At 44.7% G+C, this 13,898-nt stretch overlaps 1 protein-coding gene across 1 annotated transcript in view; it reads left to right on the forward strand.

Moving 5' to 3' along the window:
• The window catches only part of USH2A (usherin), an 809,138-nt gene that overhangs the window by 170,768 nt on the left and 624,472 nt on the right, over positions 1–13,898 (forward strand). Inside the window, exons 19-20 of the mRNA XM_084828794.1 lie at positions 4,057–4,214; positions 6,600–6,744. Coding sequence (XP_084684920.1) covers positions 4,057–4,214; positions 6,600–6,744 — 303 coding nt within the window. The remainder of the gene's footprint in view (positions 1–4,056; positions 4,215–6,599; positions 6,745–13,898) is intronic.

Here is a 13,898-nt window from a genome sequence, read left to right on the forward strand (position 1 = left end):
CTCGTACATAGTGCTATCACAGCTCGTAGCTGGGAAACTGTGCTCCACACACCCCCTCCCCCTCGTAGCTGGGGTGGAGAGAACTGCAGCGGCTGCCTGTCCATACCTCTCTGTGCTTGTAGCACAGAGCACGGACAGGGAGAAAAGGGGGCATTCCCAGGGACAGGGAGGGGAGGAGTCCACAGAAGCTGTTTTAAACAGCTTCCTATGTGGTCTCCAGCCCTGTTTCTGCCCCCTCCCTCAAGCTGCGCTTAGAAGCCCAAAATCAAGCATCTAAGGCAAATTGAAATTGCAGGGCAGCTGGAGTACAGAGGGAATCCTCTCCTCTGTGTTTCAGCCACCTGCATTGGATAGGCCATCGACTCCAATTTCCTCAGAAGCTGGAGGTAGTGATGTCAGAGAATTCTGTGACGGATCTCGGTGAGGCCAAATGCCAGTGCATTCGGCCCTCCAAAATCCATGGCAGAACGAAACCCCCGCCCCCCAACCCATGAAAGGTGCGCGGGGCGAAGTCCCCACCGCTCCCAACCCACAAAAGGCATGCGAAACGGAGCACTTACCTGCTCCCATCCGCGCTGCTTTGCGAATGGCGGCAGTCCTGCAGCCGCCATTCGCTTCCTCTTCATAGCTGTGATAGGCTATGTAAATACTTATGTAGCCTATCACGGCAGGGGGAAAAAATCCCAGCGTATGCAAATGGCGGCAGCTACCGCCATTTGCGTACGCTGGGTTTTTTCCCCCCTGCCGTGATAGGCTACGTAAATATTTATGTAGCCTATTACGGCTAAATACAGGGACGCAAATGGCAGCGGCTACGACAGCCACCATTTGCGTCTCTGCAGGGCTGCCCAGCAGCTGGATGTCTGGCTGCGGGCAGCCGGAGCTGGCCGGCGGCTCTGCAGCTTGGCCGCGGAGCGGAGCCAGCCGGGCAGGATTCTTGGGGGGAGGACCGGATCGCCTCCCCCCCATCGAGGATTCTGGGGGGAGGGACGGAGCGCGTCGCCCCCCCAGCGGAAACAGAATGGAACGGAAGGTGAGTGTTCCGTCCATCCCTAGTTGGAGGCGACTGTCTATCTCAATAGGATTGCACCCTAATTTTTCCAATATAATGCATTTTTCTATGTATTTTCACTAATACTTGCATTTTTGTATACATCTGCTCATCATATATGCTTTTTTGGCTTCTTATTTTTTACATTTTTTCTATTGGACACTTCTATTGCAAAATCCATAGAAGTGTGACTTCGAAACTACAACTGAATTTCAGTTTGCATATTGGTTATAGCGTGTAAAATTAAGTAAGTTCACACTAAAATGCAAACTGAAGAAATTTCTCCCCTATCCCTAGACCATATGTATAGTAAGCTGCTACATTTAAATCATGCACGGCATGAGCCGGTCCTATGCTTAACTCTTCCATTGAATTAATGGAACTGGAAATGTCTGGATTGTGATCGTACTCTGAAATGGTATACACTTCATGTCATCATGTATAAACATGTTTTCTCAGATCCTACCTAGTTCATTAAATTGGTGGATGTGGTTGATGTCCAGGTTCTGTCTAGTTAAATAGAACAAATGGAGCACAGTTCATAAGCACAATGTCTTTAAGGATCTGTTATATTGAATTAACTGGTATTTTTGTATTCGTTCATCACTTTCTTGCCACTGACATCTCTTTGGCTTATTATTCTTAGCTGCTAAAACATATAGGAAATCTTTTACTATGATTATTTATTATTGTTATTAATACTTACATAATGCTTAATATAATAACATCTCTAGGCAGTTTACATATAAATATTAAACATCACATTGAAAAACACTTAAAAGCTATTTCAGTTACAATAACAATAAGAAGCAATACAAGGAACAGTAAGATGGCACAGCATATTATTAATTAATATTGTATAAGAATCTTTGTCAAGGAAAAGGGAAGGAGGATCCCAGGCGCCGGGACTGGCCTCAACCTCCCTGCGAGGGAGAACTGCCCAGGACCTGATCCCAGGGTCCCCTTCCCCAAAACAGGACTGGCCAAACCCAGCCTTTCAGTCCTCCAAAATACCTAGTAGCTACCATCTTAAGCCAAGAGGCACTGAAATTAGCACTGAGGTTATGCAGGGAGATCACACTAACTAAAGGTAAGATAAAGGTTTATTAAGATCAAAATAAAGGGGTAGAGGGAAAGGGAAGAATGGAAGTAACAAATTACAGAAGAGGGTACAAAGCCAAATCATTTAACTATAAACAGAGAGCTCCATGAACGCACACCCAAGCCAAAATAATAAATCTACCTGGCCTATCCTTACACACCTAAGCATGGATCACCCTGGATAGTAACCAGCTGTCTGCAGGTCCAGGACCACCAGGATGAAGGGAGACACCATGCCTTGACCTCAGCCCACTTTTAAACCCCAGCCCTGGCACCCCAGGGGCAGATTTTGCTTCAGCCAATCACTGGCTCAGTCCCTAGGTGGACCACCCTTGCCTCCAAGAGGTTGGAACTCCCCACTACCTCCAGCTGTTGGGACTTTCTAGTTAGTAGGGGCTGCATCTGGCCTTGGGCAAAGGGCTGAGGAGCCTCTAGATTACATCCGATGTGACAGCCTGACCCGATCTTATAGCGGAAAGCAGGACATTATCCTTGACAATGTTTTATAACTTGTTCTATAACGTAACTGCATTAAAACACTTCAGTGCCAGATGTACTTACCCGAAGGTAAATCCTAGTGATTTTCATTAAATTTGCTTTAAAAAAATTGGTGAGGAAGGATCACAGTAGTAGTCTTATGTTATCCATATGGGTACCTCAATACAACAGCTTCACTGGTTTCTCTCAGATGAGACGTACATACAAATAAGTGGCTTAAAGCTAGGGATGACGTAGAATTCTGCCGTGGACTCAAATGAGGCGAGATTATTTGGAATCCAGCCTCCAGAATCCATGGCGGAACGGCTCACTTACCTCTGCATCCGGAGGATTCCCCATGGAACGGCACTCCAGCTCCATAGCATTTGCGATACGGTAATGGTGGCCGCCATTACCGTATTGCTGGGAGGAATACAGCTGCAAATGGTGTAGTGGATGCCACTTATGGCCGTAAAGCCCTGAGTTTAACCTAAATAGAGCCGTAAACGGCTGCAATTATGTTAAATTCAGGGCTTTATGGCTGCAAGTGGAGTCCACTATGCCATTTGCGGCTGTATTCCTCCCAGCAATATGGTAATGGCATCTGCCATTACTGTATCACCAGCGCTACGGAGCCAGAGTGCAGCTCCACAAAATCCTCCTGATGCGGAGCTGCTCCGGAGGATTCCGGTTGGGGAGGAACGGATTGCCTCCCCCGTGGGTGGATTCCCCCATGGACCGGAAGGTAGGGAATCCATCCATCCCTACTTAAAGCCAAGGATGTCGCTTTCATTGGTTTGTGGATTGAGCAGTTGACTTTAAAACATCCAGCAGATTTTGCTGGGGACAGATTTGTAAATGGTATTTCCAAAAATTCCATTATGTCATAGTGCCTATGTAGAATTTTAAACTGGAGGCTATATCCTGTAGAAGTCACATATCACACAATTAAACATCTCTGATATATCAGCTATTCTAATACAAGAGAGACATATTAATTTCAAACCTGCTCAGCAATTAAATTTACTTTGACGATGTTTAAGTGTTCAACAATCTTTCTTCTAATCAGGTTTTCCCAGGTCACAGGAAGGCTGTGCTCTTAAAAATCCATCTCCTTCACTATTATGTGAAACCTACATTGTGTTTCAGATTTTAAGTGGTGGTTAGTGCACCATAAAAATAATAGATTCTGTACTTTGCCTATAGGTGGGATACATTTACTTTAAAACCGTAGCATTGAAAACCATATGAAAATTCCTTTTAGACCTGAAAATTAATTTCTACAAGCTGCTTATTTAGGAATTGGATGCAAACAGCCATTTTATCAAGTTTAACAGATGGTATTTTACAAATATAGTGGGAAAACTTGCCTGACACATGTTGTTCATTTATTTTATGATAAATTAGCACATTTATTTGTGTTTTAGCTCCTGTATTCATGCCACCTCCATCAGTATTCCCTCTTTCACCATATTCTCTCAATGTATCTTGGGAAAAGCCACGAGATAATGAAGCAAGAGGAGAAGTGATGGGGTACAGCATCAATGTAATTACCGAACAAAAAGTATTGCCAGTGTTTTCTCAGGTATTATTGTTATTAGCAATCTGTTTTCTCTGCTTATTGATATATGGGTGTTATAAAGTGGTCCCAGTGTTTTTGGCTATGCCAAATTCTAATTTGCCAATGGAAAAGCGCAGTTGTCAAAGTGCAGTGGGGGGTATCGAAGTTGTTATTATGGCAGCTTGCCCATGGTGGAGCAGACTATCTGTTTATTTGCCTCTGTATGAGAGGACATGACTTATTTTTGGAAGGCTGTTCTCAGGTGAAATGTCTCTTTGGTTGTGTACATGAAGACATAATTTTTATTCTGAGGCCCAGTGCAGATGTAACATTTTCTAACCTCCCAGTCTTCTTTTTGTCTCCCATGTGAAATTTATTTATTATGATTCATTTAGAAATTTATACTCTGCCTTCTAGAGCAGCTTACAAGAATTAAATTACAACATTCTCATAATAAAACAACAATATAAAAGATACTAATATAGAAATGAAACTAGGCACAGCAAACAAAAGCCCCAAGCAAGTTTCACAATATAAAATATAATTTGCCAACCAGACCAAAAGCTTGCTGGAGCAGAAAGGTTTCTGCCAGTCAGCATAAAACTGTGAAGAAGCACTCCAAGTGAACCCCATGTGGTTCACTTGGGTCAAGGTCTTCCACAGTATGGGTGTGGCCATTGAGAAGGTTCTTTCTCACGTCCCAACTAATTGTGCCTCCACCATAAGAAGACACAAAGAAGCACCTCTCCACCAGATCTTAGGGAGTGGGCAGGCTGGTACAGGAGGAGGTGATCCCTAAGATATCATGGTCCCAGGCTATTTACGGCTTTAAAGGTAATCACATTCTGAATTGTGCTCAGAAACAAATTGGCAACTAGTACAGTTGTTGGAGGATGGGTGTAACATGATCCCATGAGCAAACACCCCAAAGCATCCTTGCAGTGACATTCTGGACTAACTGAAGTTTCTGACTCTGGACCAGCTGGACCAACTGAAGGCTCTTCAAAGTTATGTAAGGACATAAGAATATAAGAAGAGCCATGCTGGATCTGATCAAGGGTCCATCTAGTCCAGCATTCTGTTTACACAGTGGCCAATCAGCTGCTCACAGGAAACCCACAATCAGGACATGAGTGCAACAGCACCATCCCACCCATGTTCCCCAACAACTGGTGTACATAGGCATACTGCCTCTGATACTGGAGGTAGCATATAGCCACCAGGACTAGCCCCACTAGCACATTGCAATTACCCAAAGTGGATGTCACTAAGAATGGGTTACCAAGGCCAATCTTAGGAATGGGTGCAGCTAAGGTGGGCAAAGATATTCCTGTCCACAGCTACATTCATCTGGGCCATTACCACCTCTGTGCACTGTTTCAGGGCATCAACCGCTTTCCTGGTATTAGATGAAAGGCTGAGATAGAGCAGCATGTTATCCACATATTGGCAGCAAGGCACTCCAAATATCTAAATTCTCTCCCAGATACTCTATGTTGATGTTAAATGGTATGATGGACAGAGTTGATCTCTAAGGGACACCATGTTCAAAGGTCAAGGTGTTGAACGGGAGCCCTCCAACACCAACCTCTGGAACCATCCCCTAAGAAACGACTGGAACTACTGCAAAACAGTACCTCCCAAGCCCAGCTCAGAAGGTTACCATGGTCAATGGTACTGAATGCAGCTGAGAAGGCCAGCAGAGCCAATAGAGGCACCCCCCCCCCCCCGTGGAGATCATCTACTAAGGCATCTAGAGCTGTCTCAGTCTCAAAACCAATGTCAAAACCAGTTCTAAAGCCAGATTGAAATGGGTCTAGATAATCTGTTTCATTCAACAGATTGGAGCTTCTCTTCTCTTTTCACATTTCACAGAGGTAGTTTTTACTTAAACTTCTTTAAGGGCAGGGGGTGGGGGAATTCTCTAGTGCTGTGCCCTAGTTCTGTGCCCTATATACAGTATAATTACTAATGATGATAATAATAACTTTTACTGTTTAGATGACAGCATGTCTTCTGTTTGAAATACTTGTCTCTCTTACTCCATGGCAATCAGATGGTTATGTTTCATCACAGAATGGTGACACCACTGTCATGCGTAACGTACACTGTTTGTAGAATTAACTCCTCTATCACATAGCTTTATGAGGCAATAACTTTGTTTCCTCATTTATCCACTCAGGAACTGGGTTATTGCCTCATAAAATAGTGTGACGGAAGTATTATAATTTAAATTCTAGCTTGTTGAGGTCCTCAAAATAATCCTATTACTACTAATGGCCCTTAGCAGAGGTCTAAAGTAAAAATCTGCAGACCTGATGGCCAATTTCTTATGGTTAAACCATCATATTAATGAAAAGTAATGGAAACAATGTCAGGCCAGCCATCTTTACTCTGTTTGCTTTGCAGGTTTTGTATATCGCTGAAGCTCATGAACAGTTCTATATAGTGACAGGACTGGAACCATACTTGATATATTATTTTGATATTACTCTCTGCAATCAAATTGGTTGTGTCAACAGTGAGCCAGGAATGGGACAAACCTTAGCTGCTGGTAAGGGTGGAAAATTTCATCCAAGTCAAGTGCAAAGTTAACACATACCTTTCTAATGAGCACCAATGCAGATGATCATAGGTTGATGAATAGTGATTTAAATTGGCTTCATGTTAATGCAAAGTGACTATCTTTGGTGTTTGTTTACCTTGACAGATTAAAAACAAAACACCATGTTTTCCACATAGGTTTGTAGTATATTAGAAAGCCTGTATTGGTTTCTTTCTTAATGAGGTCATTTAACCATTTGTTTGTTTGACTTTTTTTTTTTTTTTTTACAAATAAAGTGCATGTACCTAAGGAAGTCAATAATACAATTTTATTAGTAGTACTTATCATTTCAATGGCATTTTAAAAACTTATTTGCAGTCCTTCTAGGCCTGAGCTCTACCAGCTGGTTTCTCTTGGATGCCTATTGTAGTGTACTACCTAACGGCAGGAAACACAAGTGTTACACTGGCATTTCCACAGCAAATGCATCCAGTATTGAAGTAAGACTGGGCCAAATTTCCGAACTGGGTGTACATGGGTTGTTTAAAGCTGTATAACTGTATATGCATATATTACTTTCACACTAAACACATTTGCTGTAGAATACAACAGCATAAACAGTGCTGTTTCCTCTGTCAACCATCATAATGCAAGCAGCTACCTTATGCTAGGTCAGGTTATTTGTCTGTCTAGCTCAATATCATCTGTTTTGACTGAAGACGTTGGGGTTTGATAGGGATGTACGAAACACTTACCTGGTTTCGTCCAGGGACATCCGCGGTGGGGGGAGGCGCTCCGTCCCTCCCCCCGAAATCCTCAATGGGGGGGGGAGGCGATCCGTTCCTCCCCCCAGAATCCTGTCCGGCTGACTCCGCTCCGCAGCAGCTCTGTGGAGCTGCTGGCCAGGGCTGTCCACAGCCAGAGTTCTGGCCGCGGACGGGCTGCTGCGGACGCAAATGGCGGCCGCCGTACCGGCTGCCATTTGCGTCCAGCGAAGCTGCCGTCATAGGCTACGTAAGTATTTACATAGCCTATCATGGCAAGCCATTACGGAGAAAAAAAGAGGAACACAAATAGCGTAGTGGGTGCTATTTGCATTCGTTTTTTTCCCCGCCGTAATAGCTTACGTAAATATTTACGTAGGCTAAAACGGCAAAAAAAAAGGAACGCAAATGGCGCCCACTATGCTTCATGGCTATGATGAAGAAGTGAATGGTGGCCGTAGGGCAGCCGCCATTCACAAGTCAGCGCGGACGGCAGCAGGTAAGTGCTCTGTTTTGCGCGCCTTCCATGGGTTGGGGGGCGGGGGCTTCGTTCCGCCATGGATTTTGGGGGGCTGAATGCACTGGCATTCGGCCTCACCGAGATCCGTGGTGGAATTCTCTGACATCCCTAGGTTTGAATCTGGGACCTTCTGCATGAAAAGTATGTGCTCTGCCATTGAGCTGTGGCCCTCCACTAGTGACTACTGCCGCCCTAAGAAGCTAAGGCACAGGTAGGAAACTTGTGGATCTCCAGATGTTTTGGTATACAACTCCTATCTTCCTTCACCACTGACCATGCTGGGTAGGGCTGATGGGAGCTGTAGGTGAAAACGTCTGGAGGGCACAAGTTGCCCACCCCTGGGTTAACCTATGAAGCTGTTCCCAGTTCAAAAATCTTGTCTGTGCCCATGAACTCAGTGACCCTATTCACACATCATAATAACCTATACTTTTTTTAAAACACCCTACATGCATTCTTTTTGTTGTTCACTAGGGGAGAGGCAAGCCAGAGTTCCTGGTTAGCACATATTGCTAACCAAACCACAGACAGAAGTCTGTGATTTGTTTAGCCACTCTCGCCTGCAGTAGGAATGATCAGGCAGTGTGCACTAGCAGGGGTTGTCGCACATTAGCACGACAACCCCTTTTTTAAAAAATTGTGTGTTATTGTTTTGTTTGAACCTGGCCAATAAGTGACCTTTGTAAGCCACCATGGCTTGGTCTTGGCCACCATCTTCGATATGGAGATAATAATGCTGGTGTACACTTTAAAGAGCTTTGAGCACTCTAGCGTGCTGTATAAATGCTAATATGATTATTCTTATTTGTAGCACCTCATTGTCTTCACATTGTGGCCCATAGCAGATCCCGAGCCAGTGGTTCCCACAATCAAACAGCCCACCATAGTTTATTTAAGTCACAGTGGGCTGTGTGTGTGTGTGCGGCCATTTTGAATATTCAGCGCACTACAAGCCATGGCCGAGCATTGAATATGCAAATTCCAGTTGGCACATGCTGCAGCCCACCATGACTTAAATAACCCATGGTGGGCTGTTTTGATTGTGCAAACCGGGTCAACGTCTTGGCTGATGCTCACTATTCTTATAATCTCTAGTTATGTCTCTGTTATCATTTGTATGGATATTGTTATGGATATAAAAGGCTTTATGGTTGCAATATCATTGGCTTCCTGATCCTAGCCTCTTTACTAAGTAGCAAATGTTGCTGTTTTCAATAGCACTTACTCACATGAAAGGGAATCTAGCATCATAAGCTTACGCTGTAATTGTATACCCTCATTACTTTGAAGAAATTCCCGCTGATTTAAGTCAAGTTTGTCCACATTAATTAGATGCCAGTCCGAAGACAGGTACAGAGCAGGACACTGACCGCCATGTGTTGATATGTTTTTCTACATAAAACCTGCACATGTACAGACTGTGTGCATGATATGAATCCTGAAAAAGATGATATTCATGTACATTCTATGTAGAACCTTATCAATGTGCAACATTGCCAGGAGGATTGATGGTTGTGATGTCATCACCATATATTAGGAGTACACGAAAGTCACTTACCTGGTCTCGCAGCTTTTCGCGGTGGGGGGGAGGCGCTTCGCTGCTCTCCCCCCGAAGTTCAGGCTGGGGGGGGAGGCTTCCCGCCTCGCCCGGCCGAAATTCAGGCCAGGGAGGAGGCGCCTTGCCTCGCCCGGCTGCGAAATAAAAAGTAAAAAAACAACAACAACAAACGCCCCCGTGATAAGCTACGTGACGATTAACGTAGCCTATCACGGCTAGATCTGCAAAGTCAGCCGTGATAGGCTACGTAAATTGTCACGTAGCCTATCACGGGTGACTTAAAAAAAAAAAAAAGCACGTACGCAAATGGCGGCCCCCATAGGGAGCCGCCATTCGCGTTCCTTATTTGGTCGCTGTAGTCTACGTAATCTTTACGTAGACTACAGCGACCAAATAAGGAACGTGAATGGCGGCTCCCTATGGGGGCCGCCATTAGGCGTACGCGCTTTTTTTTTTTTTTAAGTCACCCGTGATAGGCTACGTGACGATTGACGTAGCCTATCACGGCTGACTTTGCAAATCTAGCCGTGATACGCTACGTTAATCGTCACGTAGCCTATCACGGGGGCGTGTTTTTTTTTTTTACTTTTATTGGAATGGCGGCGGCGGCAGCCGGTCAAAAGATCGGCTGCCGCCCCTCCCCCTGACGAAGACCCGACGAACCGCCGCCGGGACCCGCCTCCGGGAGGAACATTCGGGAAAAGTAAGTCCCGTCCCGGGGGGGGGGGTGCAGGGGGCGGGGGGGTGCGGAGAATTTCTCCCCGAAACTTCTTCGGGGGGCCGAACACGTTGGCGCTCGGCCCCCCGAAGTTTCGGGGAGAAATTCTCCGCCAACCCTACCCTATATGCATTTATCGTATATGGATATGTCTGAACAGGACTGGTCTGTTGATAGCACCACACTACAGAAGTTTATTCCTTAATTAGGGATGCTGGAGAAATTCAGGACAGACTAAAATGTAGGGATGGACGAAAATCCCTTACCTGGTCCCGCAGCTTGCTTCGCGGTGGGGGGGAGGTGCTCCGTTTCTCCCCCCGAAATTCTTGGTGGGTGGGGAGGTGCCCCATCCCTCCCCGCTGAAGTTCTGGCCGGGGGGTCGCCCCGCCTCTCCGGCCACGAAAGTTCTTCTGCGGGGAAGAAGTAAAAAACAAACAAACACGTCATAGGCTATGTAAAGATTTACGTAGCCTATCATGGCTAGATTTTCAAAAAACACCGTGATAGGCTATGTAAATCTTTACGTAGCCTATCACGGCTGACTTTGAAAAAGAAAAAAAAAAGCGCATACGCAAATGGCGGCGCCCACGGGCGCCGCCATTTGCGTTCGTTATTTTGGCACGGGTAGTCTACGTAAAGATTTATGTAGACTACAGCGAAAATAATTGCTAATTGCCTGCCAAAATAAGGAAAGCAAATGGCGGAGCCCATGGGCGCTGCCATTTGCGTACGCGCTTTTTTTTTTTCAAAGTCAGCCATGATAGGCTACGTAAAGATTTACGTAGCCTATCACGGTGTTTTTTGAAAATCTAGCCGTGATAGGCTACGTAAATCTTTACGTAGCCTATCACGCTTTTTTTTTTTTACTTGGAAATGGCGGCGGTGGCAGCCGGTCGGAAGACCGTCCGCCGCCGCCGCACCGCTGCCGGGACCCACCACCGCGAGGGACATTCGCGTGAGGTAAGTCCCATCCCGGGGGGGTGGCGGGGCGGTGGCGGACCGTTTCTCCACCAATTTCGGGGGGCCGAATGCGTTGGCATTCGGCCTCCCAGAGATTCGTGGAGAAATTCTCCGACATCCCTACAAATGACCTTGGATTTCTAAGAATTCGACCTGCGGAATCTGCTGAGGAGCGACTCGCTCAGGCTACACGGAGTCCGCGGACTTCCAGATGATTTTTTTACTTTCCTGAAATTTACGCATATAAATTTGTAGGGAAATATGTACGTTTCTCCTAAGGAAACGTTGACTGGAATAGGGGACAATATGCTAAATGTTACGTACTAAGGTAAATTATGTAAATACTTACATAAATACTTATGTAAATATTTGCATATTTTTCCACATGACGAAAAAAAATATTTGCGTTCATCTGTTGGAAGATGATGGAACAAAACACACCTGACAATCCACAAAACACAGACAGGGTGGATTTCACATATTCCGTACATCCCTATCCTCCATAGGGATGTTTTTCAAGCACTCAGTTGCCATATATGAGATGGAGAACTGTACCAGCCTCTTGTGCCTCAGTAGCTCAGCATCCTGCAAACCATTTTAATGAGCAGTTTCAAAAGTTACCAATGGAATTTAAATAGGATCACTTGTTGTAATTAATGATGAAGCATCTTTACCTGTTTACTTGTCAATTTCTTTGACATAAATAGCTAATTGAAGCATGACAGCTTGTTTATGATTGTCTCCTTCCCAGTAGTTTTAATACTTTCATGTTAATTACATTAAAAAAGACAGACTTTAAATTTGAGTGACCAATAGATTTAGATATATTAAATGTTCAGTATTTTTCTATTTATCATTTCCAGATTTGGAAAGTGGCCATTTTAATCCTAAGAGCTTTATTTAGAATCAGCCCCTTTCATTGAGATCAAGCAAATGTCCAGCTTGTGTGTCAAGGGAATCATTAGAGAAGGGCCCACCTGGGCACAGGCCCCAGATCTTTTTTGAGCTGTGCCCTGGATCTTTTGAGCTGTCCTAATTGCCATTTTTTTTTACATTTTCCCATTGACTTGCATTAGAAAACAGACACAGTCATAACCTTTTTAGCTTGTAAGATAAACACATGAAATTTGGAGACCTGGTATCCCCCATGGAGCTTATTGAACCTGCCCAATTTCAGGGAGTTAGGTACAGTGACTTTTGTGCTAGCCACAGGTAAAATTTGCTATTTTCAAGAAAATCTGTCAAAGCAAAGAGCTATACTTTTGTTGTGCTTCCACATACGTGCATGGAATTTGGGGACCTGTCAGCCCCTATGGAGATGACTGAGTCTGCCAAAGTTCAGACAGTTGAGTTTGGTGGCTTTTGTGCTAGCCACAGGTAAAATTTGCTTTTTTCAAGAAAATCTGTCAAAGTAAAGAGCTATAATTATTTTGTGCTCCCACATAAGTTCATGGAATTTGGGGACCTAGCAGCCCCTATGGAGCTGACTGAACCTGCCAAATTTCAGACAGTTAGGACCAGTGGCTTTTGTGCTAGCCATGCATAAAATTTCTTCTTCTCAAAGACTAAAAAAAAGTAAAAACTGTCAAGCCACACAGGGGATTAGAGATCTTAATCAGAAGGTGTTTAAGGTGACCATTAGATGGTCACTATCCCTAATCTCTGGTGTAGGGTGTGTGTGTGTGTGTGTGTGTTTTTGAGGTGCAAAAAACTCCCCCCCCTACTTTTCTGCTCTTATATGCCCACTGTTGGGAGCTTGCTTGCAATGAAATTTTGAAGAGGGAGAAGGAAGGGATGAAAGAGCTCCATGTGAAATACTGGCGTTTCACACAGCATCTGATTTTACTGCCCCAAACTGGAACCTTTGGATTCTGCAGAAGTTTAGTAGCTTCAGTACAGCTACAGCAAAGGATCCAATCAGCCTCCACAAACTGCTTTCTCCCCCTCCACTTTAATTTCTCCAAAATAGCTGTAGGACTCAAATTATTCCAAAGGGAGGGTTAGGACTATGTGACATCATGATCAAGAAACTGCTGGGGCTTTTAAATAGGTTCTAGAGTTTTAAAAAAGCTAGAAAAAGCCCTCAGTTTTTTAAAAAAGCTATGAGTCCTCACCTCATAGAGTTAGTTTAAGTACGTGCAATCCTTACAAACCCTCCACAGCCTCCTAAATTCCTCTGAAGTACTACCTCTCTGAAAGGAGCCACTTGGCTCAGAGAATTCTCTCTACCTGCCCCCGCCCCCCACGCATTTCCAATCACCATTCTCCTTTTTTTCTTCCCTTCCCTATCCTGTCCCTTCTTTCTCTTCTTTATTCCACCCAGAGCATATCTTGGGGAATTCTTAAAGAGTATTCTCTTTGGTGGGCAAGAGAAGTTCTGAACGGTATTTGACTTTATACAAACAGACAAGAAGGTTTGGCTTTCTCCCTCTCCTCACTCAAGTCTTTGAGAAGAGTGGGTTCACATGGTTGCAGAGAAACAAATCTGGGGCTATTTTGTTTGTCAGTTGCCATTATCCAGCAACAGGAAGGGCCATAGCTCAGTGGCAGAGCACACGCTTGGCATGCAGAAGGTCCCAGATTCAATCCCCAGCATCTCTAGGCAGGGCTGGGAAAGAATCCTGCCTGAAACCCTGGAGAGCC

This window comes from Heloderma suspectum, chromosome 1 (genome assembly GCF_057233095.1).
Source record: "Heloderma suspectum isolate Gila_16-S chromosome 1, 16-S_ref, whole genome shotgun sequence".
Taxonomy (NCBI): domain Eukaryota; kingdom Metazoa; phylum Chordata; class Lepidosauria; order Squamata; family Helodermatidae; genus Heloderma; species Heloderma suspectum.